This window comes from Salvia hispanica, chromosome 2, assembly GCF_029641045.1.
Source record: "Salvia hispanica isolate PSC_SH4W2 chromosome 2, Shi_PSC_v1, whole genome shotgun sequence".
Taxonomy (NCBI): Eukaryota; Viridiplantae; Streptophyta; class Magnoliopsida; order Lamiales; family Lamiaceae; genus Salvia; species Salvia hispanica.
In genome coordinates this window covers 60,812,034-60,825,849 of record NC_142693.1, presented here as the reverse complement: position 1 = coordinate 60,825,849, position 13,816 = coordinate 60,812,034, and the positions used below count along the sequence as shown (strand labels likewise).

Below are 13,816 nucleotides of genomic sequence, written 5' to 3'. Positions count from 1 at the left end.
TTCCATCCAGCACTTGCAAGATTGAGAAAAACATCCTGACGTGAAGCCCAACTTCAACGCGGTTTAAAGCTTTTTTACTGTCAATAAATTCAGTATACTCTTCCTTAAAGCATCCTAGAAATCACAAAGGCAGTTCTGTTTAATGTGAAACATACTCAGATAGATGCAGTGATAGCTAATCTATGAACAATTGACTGAGATCGATTAGCTTAATTAATCAATTAATATTCACAGAAGAAAAATAACAAGAAGCACCAGTGGTCTAGTGGTAGAATAGTACCCTGCCACGGTACAGACCCGGGTTCGATTCCCGGCTGGTGCAAATTACTTTTTTCTTTTATTTTTCAACTGTTATTTTCCGATTTTGGACCAAAATCGATGGTTATGCTTCCAAGTATGCTTAGTTCAGCTCGACAGTTTTGATTTAAGCATGCATCCCTTCTAAAGTCCTTATTTATTCATCACGGAAATAGAGAAATCAAGACGAGTAGAATATGGAATAACAAAGATTTACATAAAAATCGAGGAATGAGGTGGGCAATAAATACACTGTTGCTCCTTCTCTTACACCACAGAGTGCAACACTCATGAGAAACTAAAAAAAGCTAGCTCTTCTAGTACCTCACATTTATATGGTTTGGGATTAAAACATTACTACTATCGAACACCATATCAACTCACTATATTTAATAACAAAGGGCTATATATATGTATAGTAGATATATCACATACATGGGCAGCAGCTGCTGCCTTGCTTCACATGAGGCTCGAGGCAGGGACGAGACCACCCAGCCAGCATCGGGGATGCCCAGAGCGATGGAGGTAGCTTTTTCAATGATCATGCTTCTTCACTACCGCTAAGGTTGCCATTTTTTATTATGTTGAGCTTGCAGAGAGGGCAGGTTGCGTTCATGTACAGCCACTTGTCTATACAAGCCACGTGAAAATGGTGGGCGCAAGGGAGCTCCCGCAGTTCACTTCCATCATCGTAATCACAGAGGCAAATGCAGCATTCCTGAGTATAAAAAGCCAAATCTCAATCGCATCAATATATATATGCATGAATTACTGAGCTAAATACTAGTAGTAGTGTAAAGACACATCATGCCACACGATTTGGATTGCAAAACAGAATAGATGGACATACAGCATCCTCCAGAGGAAGGACATGATCAATGGGTGAGTCAGTGTCGCATTCCGTCATTATTCCACCAAATGATCCTTGAATTTCACCACTTCGCTTCTCCAAATCACCAATTCTCCGAAATTTGTATTTAGGAAGTCTCTCAATGTCATCCTTAGTAGCTCCTTCCTGTAACACAAACATGAAAAACACACATTTTATGGTATTAATTGACATCACTTAGTCGCACACAATTCTCTGTTGGTTGAAATACAAGTCCAACCATTACAACTGCAGAAGCAGAACATTTTACACTTACATCACAATTAGCAGCGGTATCAAGAGTATCAAAAAGTATATGACACGTCTTTGTGTCGGATTTTACACAAGGATTCTAGTAAAAGTATATGACTACGAACTAAGTTGATATGTGAAGTTTATTCAGTTAGTTAAACTATACAGGAAAGAGTGAAATCAATTTCAAATCAACATGGCATGATTTTAACCTACCTGGTCGGCAACAGCATATAGGATTGCGATGATACAAGGTAGACAGCAGCAAACAGCAAGTCCAATAACACACGCTACAGCAACGCAAACGACAACAAAAAACACATCGAATGCCAAAAATGTTATGCACAGCCTGCAAAGATAAAGGTTGAGGATTCATAAACACACAGGACAAGCATAAATAACTTCAGTACATAGATAGTTGGACAAACCAGTAAAGCTGAGGCGCTTCACTTGGCAGACTTTGGCCACCGGCAGAAACCCAGTAGAAACCAATTAACCACCAAATAAATGAGAACATAGTATTTGCAGACTCCAGATGTTTAGCAACGCTGTCAAGGAAACTATCAGCAAGTTAACATTGTAATCATAAATATCATGTAGTAATTAGGATAGTAAGGAGCATAAAAGGTCAACGGAAAGCTTCTTGGATCATACTCCGAGGCAAGCTTAGGGAAATGCAGGGCTCAAATATGATAGTATTTACAATCAGACAAAAGTGAAGTGCATCAACTGTTAGAACCAGCAAATAATGCAATGAATAAACACTTGGTATTCTGTCACCGTGACTCAAATTAATTCTCGACTTTAAACAAGTGAATGTCATGAATATACTGTGGCTATGGACTCAAATCAATTCTCATCTTTGCCAAATTTCTCTCAACTAATTCAAGCAAAGCAGTAGTCACGATTATTCTGCACCTAGCTATGCAAACGTCTCGTAGTTCATCAAGCACAAACAGTTCCTGACTCAAATTATTCTGTCCAAATTGTAGTTAACAATCTAAATCCTAATTCACAAATCTTCCAATCCCCATCCACAATCCCCAAACTTGAGAAAGTATAGATTTTTCTAGGCACCAGCATCACAAAATCACAAATTAAGATCTTGATAATTTGCCTTGCACATTATTCCAAACTATGAGAACATTGCCCCTAAAATTCTCGAGTGAAAATAAGAACATTGCCCCCCAAAATTAAGTTCTTAACTCAGGTGAAAATGAGAACATTGCCCCTTAAAAAAGCGTAAAATTGTGATAAACTGTACCTAGCTTCATCATTACTTTGCCGGTGATCGGAAAAATAACCGTCAGATTCCACGTCATCACTTCCGGAGCTGGAATTCGAGTAATTCCGAGTGTGCCCTAACCCTAATTGAGCTCCGTCGCCCCCTTCCAAATTGTGGCCCGAATACCTCTTCTTATACTCCCAGCAAACACACACCGCGTGAAGAAGGCACTGCAGCGCGTAACCCACAGTCCAGAGCCTCAGCGGCATCGAAGGCGTCTCGTTCCGGCTCACAATCAGCACCGAAATTGAGACGACCACGAAGGAGATGTTCCAAACGAGGTCTAAAATCACTATCGGCTTCGAGTAAGCCCAATCACTCTGCCGCTCCTCGATTTGATCGGCCGCTGCTTCTCGGACGCGGACGGAGGGCTCGCGCATGGCGCGGCTCCGGCTGCTGGCGCGACGGAGGAAGTTCGCGGCGCCGCGGAGGCTGGGCGGGCGGCGAAGGAAGCGAGGGCGGCGGTGGGGGCGGAAGATCTGGTCGGAGAGTAGAGGCGTCGTATCGACGGCGGCGGGGGACGGAGAGTCCGGCGGGAACGACATCGTTTTGTTACGGTGCTGCGCTGTTTCCTGATTGGATTTAGATTTGTCTGAACGTTGTGATGAAGGTGGGTTGATCGGACGGTCAGAGATGGAGATCAGATCCGGGATTGTGTGAGATATTTTTTTAATTTATTTTTACTTCTTGGTAGGTCATTTTGAATGATTGAATGAATATAATAATTTGGCACTATTTAACGTGACATAAGAAAATTAGTTGAAAAAATTGGTGGCACGTAAATCCTATTTTTATATATTAATTTTATAATAAGATATGATGAAAATAAATTAATATGAAATGTGGGGTTTATTATTAAAAATGATAAAAATATAAAGTGACAAATGTTTAGGAGTGGACTAAAAAAGAAATAATTAAGTGACAAATTTTAAGATACGAGCAATAATAAAATAGAGATAAAATTATAATTTTAATATTTTATCGAGTAGAGAGAAATAATGGTAGTAATATTGAAGCCTATGAGTTGTGCTTAGAAATCACAGGATTGTTTGCTGTATAATTCTCCTTCTGTCACTGTTGGTTACGCTTACGTTATAGTTGGAGTCTTAGTCGCTCAATGTTTATGGGTGTCCAACATATCCGCTAGTTTACAATTAGGTCTGCAAATTTAGTCCACGGGTTTCGGGTATACCCGATCCCGACCCAATACCCGACGGGTTTTGGGTACCCGAAATCCAAAATTATGGGTTCGGGTACGGGTTTGGGTAGTTAATGTTAGAATTTTTTGGATTTAGGGTACCCGAAACCCCTATTAGCTCGTATTAGGGTACACGATTAATACCCGATTAATTATGTATTTTGATAAATATTTTATTTAGTATAGGGCCTATGGCCCTAGCCCCTAGGGTAAATCTAGAGTAAATTTATTTAATCACATGTAGATTTATGCAAAAATTTCTTTATTTTAAAATTAAGTAGTGTCTATTTGTCTAATGTCCACAAATATCTAATCTAGAGAAAGCCAAAGCATTAGAATTGAAGTTTAGATTTTTAATAATAGTCAATAAATAGTATTATTGTGTTATTTTTAATAATTTATATTCTTATCAAAATATAATTTATATAAAAGAATAAATTTGAAATACTAATTTTGGGTTTATAGGTATCCGATTAGTTAGGTTCGGGTACGCGCGCACCGGGTATTAGGGTACCCTAAATCACATACGGGTCGGATATTGGATATGATATTTTTGAAATTTCGAGTTCGAATTCCCGAATTTACAAGCCAATTTACAATTGTTCATAAAATAGGAAAAACACTCAAGTCAGCAGCTAGTTTACAATTTATGGAGCCGTTATTATTTGGCCAATTCGGAATCGAAACTGGCGATTTAGGTATAGCTCATGTTTTGTTAAGAAAAAAAAGAAGACAATTATTATGTTATAATGACCCAAATAAAAATAATAATTAATGTGATTATTCATAAATCATAATCATTTACCGCAAATCAAAAGGGGAGTACTATAATAATCTATAGTTGACGAAAATTAAGGCATGCATGATTCATACCATATGTTTCTCTATTATGGACCTGACTTTACCGCAACAATTGAATTTGAATCTCAAGATGGAATTACATGATTGGAAGAACACCAAACTAGGAAAAGATAATCTGGTATATCTCAGCCGTCCATTTACAATTTGAGCGCCAACTCATACCTATATCTAAAATTATTTATTATTTATTCAAATAAATGTCACAGTCATATAATTTTTGGCATGCTAAGATCCCAATGTTTGGACAATCGTGAATTAAAATAATACCATGTACATTATTTATGTACTCCATTTCCTTAGGTTTCTAATAGCTTTCAAGACTAGTATATGGAGTATATAATGAAGTTGTTTAATTGCAATAAAAATAAAACTGTATGATTGGATATTAATAGTTTGTATACACACGGACACGTACGTACATATTAGAATGTTCAAATACCTCCTCCTCTTCTTTTTTTTTTTTTTTGGTTTCTGATTTTTATAAGCCAAATAGTAACCTTTTTATAATTCAAATTTGATTTCAAATTTTCAATGCTCTAAGTGGCACTAAATTTTGATATGCTCATAAATAATCAAACTTACTATTTTCGTACATAAAAAAAGTTATTGATCAATTTCTTTGTTGAGGTAATTAATCTTTTGTTTATTACTAATATGATGAATTGGGAGATTGTAATTATGATGATTTGATCTGCCACTAATGAGTAATGATCCAATCTAACTTTATCAATGTGTCCTCTTTATAGTTTTCTATATCATCATTTATATGTATTTTAGTACTACTATATCTTAACTAAATTATTTATCATTTTTTTGTGACCCTATATCGTTATCAAAATATTTAATCATACGGAAAAAAAATCCTTCACTGTCCCTTTTCAATTGTTCATCATTTTATTTCAACATCTCATGTCAATATTAAATGAAAATTCAATAGTACTATAGTATACATAAATACCCTGTCCTCCCATAACTCAGATAAATTATTGGACAGAAACATGCTAACTATATCTTTTATGAATAAAGAAGTCCGAAAATGCCTTACAAAATTTGGGGTTTTGTATATATGCAAAGTTCCAATTCTTAATGATAATGTAAACTACTAATATTAAATATTTTAATCATGGAGTATGTTAAATTCAAGATACTATCATCACATACGAGCCATGTTCAAAGACAACAGACTAAATCATGAAAACGCAAAACTCTCATTTTTATATTAGGAACAAAACTTAGAACAAAAAGAACTAAATACAAAAGAAATAAACTAATAAAACCATCTCCAGTTTGTAAGCCTCCATCAACAAGGTGGACACCTGCAAACTGGGCATCTATATCATATTTATATATATATCTGCATATTTCAACAGAACCGTCGTGTCATCCATCCCCTTGATGAACTTCAATTTCTCCTTACTTTCATCAACTTTGCTTCCTCAAATGCTCTGGAATGAGCCGTTCCAGCAGCTCGTGAGGTGCACCGGCCAGCTCTGCAAGATTTCGACCCAACAGTTACAATCGAGAGGCTGGGATAGCGTATAAATAGCCCGTTTGGGCAGAGTGGAACACACTCACCTTCTGGTGAAAAGTCGAACAGAGGAGGTAGTGGTCGCCCGTTTGGTAAGTACGCGTTTGTTGCTCTCAACTCATCGAAGAAAGGGTGTGCACAAGCCTCCAACTAAAGGGGAAAAAACAAGAGATTCATATTCGAGATCTTGAAATGTATGTATGTTAGAATGTATAGATGAGTTTTTAAAACGAAAAACTTACAGCTGTGAAACGTAGAGTCGGGGAGTATTGGAGGAGCCGGGACACCAAATCCACTGCCTCAGCAGGCATTCTCCTGTGAAATACCTGCAAAAGATAGCTTCATAAATGGTGGTTTTACATGGAAAATTTGGATGGTAGGGAAAGGGCATCCTAGTCAAGGATGACAAACCTTGTGCCACGGGTGGGCTTTGATTTGAGGAAATTTGAACTCGGTGTAGTGTCTGTTCATGCATTTGATTTCCTCTCTCGTTGGTGTTCCCAAAACCTACACAAAAGTAACAGCTGAGGGCTGGGATACAACAAGAGGCAAGACGTCGGGTTTGCAGAATGTGTGAGCATACCTTGATTATTTCGACTAGCTGATCGACACTGCTCTCCCCGGGAAAGATAGGCTGCACCCATTATAATAACATGATGACTAAATTCCAAAATAAAACATAAGTAGAAGATGTTTCTCATTCTCAGACAAACAGGGGATATATGCCTACCTTCCCCAGGAGTAGCTCAGCCATAACACAGCCAGCTGACCACATATCAATCGCAGTCGTGTATTCCGTGGCTCCAAAGATGAGCTCGGGAGCTCTATAATACCTGGAGCAGATGTACGATATATTTGGTTCACCGGGTACCTGTACCAAAAAAAAACACAAATCTGAATGAGAGACCTTCATGGATTGGTATGATTTCAATCAAACTCTGAAGTGATATTACATACCAGCATCTTTGCGCTCCCAAAATCGCAGATCTTAAGCTGGTGTGTGCTAGGATTAACCTGCAGCATTAATTACAAGAGAAAATGAACGAGTGCTGGTTAAGGCTTCCATTAATTTAGAAACAGCGATGCACGATTTCGACAAAAGTTATCTACGTTCAAACAGAAATGAATAATCATACCAGTAGATTCTGTGGTTTAATGTCCCTGTGACACACTCCAATAACTCTATGAATGTAATTTAGGGCTCGGCATATCTGCAATTTCAGATCAGAAACAACGGGAACCATGATTCGAAGTTTCAACATACAATAAACCACTCGGACGACAAATATAACAATCACAAGAAATAGAGTGTACCTGGTATACATACAGCTGAACGTAGACGACGGGCATGTGTTGATTCACTTTGGTGTAGTGCCTGGAAGCCCGATAAACAGTTTCTGGTACGTATTCTAGAACGACATTTAGGTACACCTCATTCTTCTCCGTAGTAGAATAGAAGGAATGCTTCAGCTGCACAACGTTCGGGTGGCTAAGCATCTGCATTACCTGCAGTTCCCTGTTCTTGTATCTCCTATCCTGAAGCACCTTCTTTATAGCCACGGATTCACCCGTTTCAAGGCATTTAGCCTACACCACAAACCACATTAGGACACCATAATACAACGCACCGCCTTTCATAAGTACTTAATTCGATCCACATTACCTGATAGACAACTCCAAACGAACCAGTTCCAACAACGCGCTCAGCCATGTATGACATTGTCTAAGGATAACATAAAACGAAATCACATAAACACATTGATTTAAAGATATGCTAACATGATCAACAACAGCCAGCAAGCACAATCACCTGTTTTGGTTTCCCATTCCGGCCACCAACTGAAGTCACGATTATCTGACCAGTTTCTGTCCCATTGCCACTGACGACCGCGGCTTCCACATCCTGGAAATAGCAAACAATTCCCATGTCAACAAACTTATCCATCAAAGTAACATTATTTCACATCGAAATATGATTTAAATCCAACCTTGTGGCTCTCCTCATGACCATCTCTCTTCTTATCATCTTTAATTTTCATCTCATTCATCTCCTTGGGAAGCTCATCGTAGCCAGGCTTGTCTCGTCTATCATGACTACTGCCAGATGTGCTCGCAACAGATTTTAACTCGTTGTGCTGCTCCGGATCCCGCATCCTGTTCTCTACCGTCTCTACTCCACCCGGGAGCCTCTGATCGAGTTCTTGATCCACCTTCGCCCTCTTAATAGTGCTAGGCTCCCCACCCTGAGCCAAACAAATCATCAAATTTCAGATTTGATCTTGCGTTTGTGATTCATTGCATTCCATTTCCAGATATCATCATACAAACGCTACCAAATATGGTGCCAATGCATTATTGATCGTTCACTAGACACATCCTCAAAGATTAAACAAAATAGACAAAAACAAAACGCAGCTGCAATTCAGAGCCACTTATTAACAGACAACAACAAAAATCCACAAAAATCACAAGATTTCCTGTCGCTATCAACATCCTCAACTTTGCTACAAGTCCACACGTATCAACATATCAGCACTAGAGGAATGTAAGTAACATAATTCTAGACACACAAATAATAACATGTCTTCTAAAAAAAGAATCAATTAATAAAAGGACAAATCATCAAAAGCTCAAATAGAAATAAAACCACCAAAAATCCAATCTTTGAAATTCCCAAACATTTTCTTTTCTCCAATCCCAAATAATTCCAAAAATGATTACATTTTGATTACAATTAAAATTCATGAGCACACAAAGAAAGAAACACAGAAGAAGAAGAAAAAGAAATTACAGGATCTGAAACGGAGGAGCGGCCGGAAGTAATGCTCTTCAGCCGCCGCATCATATTCATCGTCGAAAAATATGAATTTAACAAATCCAAATAGAATCACAGCAAAGAGGAATCAGATGAAAATGTGGCTTCAATCAAAGTAACCGAACAAAGAGCACAATCCAGATTAGGAAATGAAAGTGAATCGCAAAATGGGGGAAATGTGTTTTTCTCTTAGTTTTCCTCTCTCTCTTTCTTTTCTGCGTTCACAACAGAAACAAGAGAAGAGAGAGAGAAAGAGAGCGAGAAATATAGGAGAAACCGAAACCAAAAAAAGGGAAAAGGTGGAAAAGAAATTCAGAAAAATAAAGGCAGAGAAATCTCTCTCCCTCTCTCCAGTCAAAGCTTCAAAGCTAATCATCATCCTTTCCGACCATATTTCTTTTATCTTTGAAATCTGAGCCTATGGCTAGACTTTGAATCTCGGCCGTCGATTCCTTGTTGATGCGATCCCACGGCGTGGATTGGTCGGGGTGTTTTCTAATGGATTTCAGTTTGACTGGAATTCATTAGCTGCATTTATTTCAGGCCTTTTCAAATTTGAAACGAGTGATTAAATTTAGTTGTAACGTCGAGTTAAATAATTTTATTTGATAATCGTTTCAGTGAAATATTTAATTTATAAAAAAATATGGAGTATTTCTTATAATATTACTCTATTCGTCCTGATTAAATTAAATTTTAATCTTTTTTCATGATGTCGCAATTAAATTTTGTGATGTTTATTAATTTAGTGAAAAGAATAAAATGTAAAATAAAAGTTAAAGAAAAAATAATATTTTTGACGATTATATAATGAAAAAATAAATAGGTACTACACTTTAATAGTAATAGTAATAATGTTTATTTTATTATTATTATTATTATTATTATTTTATTTACTATACTACTCCATCAATTAATAATTTATTAAAAAAGTCTTAATAAAATTATGGTGGCACCCGCATTACAGCTGGTTGCGAGCTCGCTCGAGATGAGTCCGAGCCCGCAACAAGCTGCGTTGCAGACGTCTCGTTTAGCAAAGGGGCTCGCTGAGGAGGGAAAGTTGTCGTGACAGCACGCAACACTGGGATTATGATTCTTGAGATTCTTAAATTACAGTTTTTACTTGAATTTAATAAATAAAATAGATATAAAATGTACCCCATTTTCATTCGTTATTAGGAGTCTCATTTGAGTTCGACATGAGTTTTAAGAATCCTTCGTCCTAAGAAAAGAAATTTCTATTTTTATTAATGGGTTATCTTGGCAAACTAAAAAGGAGAGTGAGTCATCTTCGGTGGGACGAAAAGAGTATAAAGGAATGTGGATAGTGGAATGTGAGACCCATTTTTATGTGGACCCTTCTCAACTAAGTTGAGTCAAAACTTTTGGGTACGAAAATTAAGAAATTGTGTTAGAAAGTAGGAGAGGAGAATAAAGTAAGAAAGATAAAAAAAGAGTAAGAGCATCATTAACCCTGACCCGGATCCAAGCCCAAGTCACCTCCACGTCATCATTCCTCTAATTTTATGTGTCAGACCACAACTCCAATAATCTGCAAGCCCCAACTACAACCTATTTTATTCGTAAAAATAAAAAATGTTGAGCAATTATAACATGAAAAATTCATAATTCATTCGAAAATTGAAAATTACAAACATAGAAAATTCAAAATTAAAAAAAATACATTAAAAAAGTCAACCCATTAAAATTGAACAAATACTTAAATACATAAAATTAAAATAAAGCCCAGCCCATTAAATATATTAAACCTAAAAATTTCTCCTTTCTTTTCTTCTCCTCCTCTCTTCCCACGCAGTCATCTTCTTCCTCTCCTCCTTTCATTTAAAAAAATTGAATTGCGGCCCGTCCCAGGAGCCTACAACGTGGGCCAGACCGCACCAGGCCCGGCCTCAGGCCGCTGGCTCGTCCCCAGACGCGGCCCAGCCCCGTCCTCTCCCTCCTCCAAAGCGTTGTCCGCGGTCCGGGACCTAGGTGCGGTCCAGCCCGCTGGCGTTAATGATGCTCTAAAGTAGGTGATGGAATAAAATAAATTGATGTTTTATTTTTTGTCAAAAAAGGAAATGACTCAACTTAGTTGGGACATCCCAAAAAGAAATATGACTCAACTTAGTAGGGACGTAAGTAGTATTAGTTTTATAATAAAATATGAGTAGAACGAGTTAGTAAAATGTGGGGTCTACCTAACATTTTTAGTAAAAGTAAATAAGGACTCCTAATGGAAGCCCGATTACAATGATAAATCGAGACTCCTAATGACGGACGGATGGAGTACAATAAAGCATTATTAAAAATCACAATAATCAAGAATTTTAGCAGTGTTCGTATTTTATAACTCCTCCGTCCTAAAAAAACAAACTTGTTAATGGCATAAGTTTTAATATACAATTGGTAAAGTAAGAGAAAAATAATATAGTGAAAGTAGTGTTAGTGGATTATGAAATCCACATTATTAGTAGTGCGAAATTGATTAAAAGCTTTCCATATTTAGACTTAGTCTAATTTAAAGGATGATCCAAAATAGTAAAATTAGTGACCATTGAAATCATCGAACTCAGAATCTTTTCAATTGATTCATTGAATCCCAAGAGAAAATCAACTATTCAAAATTATCGTAGACGTCAAAACATCATACACCTCAGAGTAGAAATTTACAATGTCAATATCATACGATTCCACGCTATCATTTTTTTCGAGCAATCATAGATTTTTTTTTAAGTCTTCTTCTTCTTTGTAGCATGAGTGGAATTGAGCAACTTATAACAACCATCTTCTCACATATAAGAATAAATACTAAGCAATATCACAAAATATTTATTATTATCTACTTTAAATTTGTTTATTTTTCGCTGCAAAGCTCAAATAATGTGTTCCTATATTAAACAAACTAAACGATGAAAGCAAACCCATGGTTAGACGAGCAAAATGCAAAATTCAATCAGAGTCGTGATCTTGTAGCCATCGCTGATCGTTTTGAAATTAAATCCCTCTATATAGATTTGTTGACATGAAGAAAGTAGAAGAGAACGATTGATGAAATTATGCATATATCTCTAAAATCCTAAATATGAAAAAAAAAACCTAGGTTGAGACAGGAAAAAAGAATCCTGAATGTATATGTAACATTTCCTAATTTTAGGAATTTTATTCTTTCTCTTATGTCCTTATAATTTATCAAACTTGAATTTAATAATTCATCAGAATCATATTATTTTCCATATTTTCATGAATTTAATAATAGGAATTAGATTATTTTCCTCGCACACAATCCATGTCAAACAAACATGCACAAATATTCAAAATTATAATCCTGATAACGCAATAGCTCATGACTCAATATTTTCATGATTAATGAAGCCTGACTTTTTTCCTTCCGAAATTATTTTCTACTTTTAGAATAAAAATGCAACATAGGTAACACGATTGATGTAGATATTACTATCATCTAGCACAAATAAACCAAATTGTAATTGCAATTTAAATGAGACTATTAAAAATCAATAAATATTTCCGAAACTTTTTATCCTTTTGAGATACAATATAATAAATGAACAACAATTAAATTAAAGCTATACTAAATATTGGTGCAGTTAGATAACTAATACATTATGTCACGCCCGCATTTTACTAAGGATAGTAAAACATGGTTAATGTGATTGGGGATGAGAATTTAGAAGAGGAGATAGAAATGGGGAAGAAGATATAAGAGTAAATCATATAATAAAAGAGAAATATAAAGGGAGTACTTAGATAAGGTACACTCGATCCCATAAGGATTCGAGTTTAGAGGTTCGTACAACACGATTTATTCAAATATCAGTGTCTTAGGGAAAGAGTAGAAACTAGCACAGCGGAATGACTGAAACATGGTTCCATGTATGAAGACATGAACCTCCGAGAGTACTGCATGATTTAGAAATAAGCCCCTTGGATTCAGCACTCCCCCTCCATTCATCGCAGCTCAACCTGCACATTTAGAAATATATGCAGGGCTGGGTACAAAGGTACTCAGTGAACACATTGCCGAAATATACACATATACATTTATAAAAGAAATATTGTCATGTCATCGTTGTAGTAATACTTGAGAGTTTTAGTAAAAAGGGCCCAAGCTTACTAAATTCCCTTGCTTAAAAGTTTGACTGCAGTCTCATTCCTTCTGTAATTTGCCATATCTGAACATTCCTTCTTGTGCCGGGAAAGTGGCCACTTTCCACGGACACCGGACCGGCCAACCCTCTCGATGACACACAGTCCACGTGTACACTAGTCCGAATAGGGACTCTCCCCTTGCTGGGACCCGAATTCGATTCTTACTTTAATTGGCTTAGCACATTCGGTATAACCAACACAGATATGCATCATTACATAAAACCAAAACAATTTATGGCAAGACAATATCATTTGCATAGATAAATATTATCTCAAAATATTTCATACTTTCATTTGTATATAATTTCGAAAGTTCACCTTAGATCCTTGCAACTTTGATACAAAAATACCTCCTCCTTAGGGTATTACTTCCTTGTGAATGCCTTATCTCAAGAAAATTAATAACAACTATTTAGCTTCAAGATAAGTAAAAGTAGATGTCATGCACCTAGGATATGCATCCTATTTCTTATTCCTTCAAACATTATTCCTTTCACTCAAGTAAATCGAGGGATTTAATTATTGGAAACAACTAACCAAGA

General features: G+C 36.5%; 2 protein-coding genes and 1 non-coding gene across 4 annotated transcripts; 1 reads left to right on the top strand and 2 right to left on the bottom strand.

Annotated features, from left to right (window-relative positions):
- The first annotated feature begins 251 nt into the window (after positions 1–251).
- TRNAG-GCC (transfer RNA glycine (anticodon GCC)) lies at positions 252–322 on the top strand. The gene has a single exon. It is a non-coding gene; the product is annotated as a tRNA-Gly (tRNA).
- Positions 323–495: 173 nt separating this feature from the next.
- On the bottom strand, positions 496–3,368 carry LOC125211599 (E3 ubiquitin-protein ligase At1g63170-like). Of its 2 annotated transcripts, none has more exons than XM_048111469.2 (5): positions 2,682–3,368; positions 1,846–1,977; positions 1,634–1,766; positions 1,148–1,312; positions 496–1,015 (listed from the first exon to the last, which is right to left on the bottom strand). In XM_048111469.2, the coding sequence occupies exons 1-5, from the start codon at positions 3,245–3,247 to the stop codon at positions 839–841; spliced, it is 1,173 nt and encodes a 390-aa protein (XP_047967426.1). In that variant the 5' UTR covers positions 3,248–3,368; the 3' UTR covers positions 496–838. The 2 variants fall into 2 exon arrangements, with proteins under 2 accessions (XP_047967426.1, XP_047967434.1); XM_048111477.2 differs by having other exon boundaries at positions 1,846–1,965; positions 2,682–3,367.
- Positions 3,369–5,946: 2,578 nt separating this feature from the next.
- On the bottom strand, positions 5,947–9,528 carry LOC125201334 (shaggy-related protein kinase alpha-like). The gene is made up of 13 exons (XM_048099397.2): positions 9,081–9,528; positions 8,278–8,532; positions 8,100–8,192; positions 7,953–8,012; positions 7,604–7,876; positions 7,426–7,500; positions 7,247–7,303; positions 7,020–7,160; positions 6,873–6,923; positions 6,701–6,796; positions 6,532–6,615; positions 6,337–6,439; positions 5,947–6,251 (listed from the first exon to the last, which is right to left on the bottom strand). Exons 1-13 carry the CDS (start codon positions 9,138–9,140, stop codon positions 6,184–6,186), a joined length of 1,416 nt encoding a protein of 471 aa, XP_047955354.1. The 5' UTR covers positions 9,141–9,528; the 3' UTR covers positions 5,947–6,183.
- Between the last annotated feature and the right edge of the window lie 4,288 nt (positions 9,529–13,816).

Excerpts from the sequence above, each read along its gene's own strand:
- LOC125211599 (XM_048111469.2), bottom strand. The coding sequence starts at position 3,247 with ATGTCGTTCCCGCCGGACTCTCCGTCCCCCGCCGCCGTCGATACGACG. Across the intron at positions 1,767-1,845 it reads GAAGCGCCTCAGCTTTACTG|GCTGTGCATAACATTTTTGG; the intron begins GTTTGTCCAACT and ends TTATCTTTGCAG. Across the intron at positions 1,313-1,633 it reads TATATGCTGTTGCCGACCAG|GAAGGAGCTACTAAGGATGA; the intron begins GTAGGTTAAAAT and ends TTTGTGTTACAG.
- LOC125201334 (XM_048099397.2), bottom strand. The coding sequence starts at position 9,140 with ATGAATATGATGCGGCGGCTGAAGAGCATTACTTCCGGCCGCTCCTCC. Across the intron at positions 8,533-9,080 it reads GCTCCTCCGTTTCAGATCCT|GGTGGGGAGCCTAGCACTAT; the intron begins GTAATTTCTTTT and ends TGTTTGGCTCAG. Across the intron at positions 6,252-6,336 it reads GTTCGACTTTTCACCAGAAG|AGCTGGCCGGTGCACCTCAC; the intron begins GTGAGTGTGTTC and ends GAAATCTTGCAG.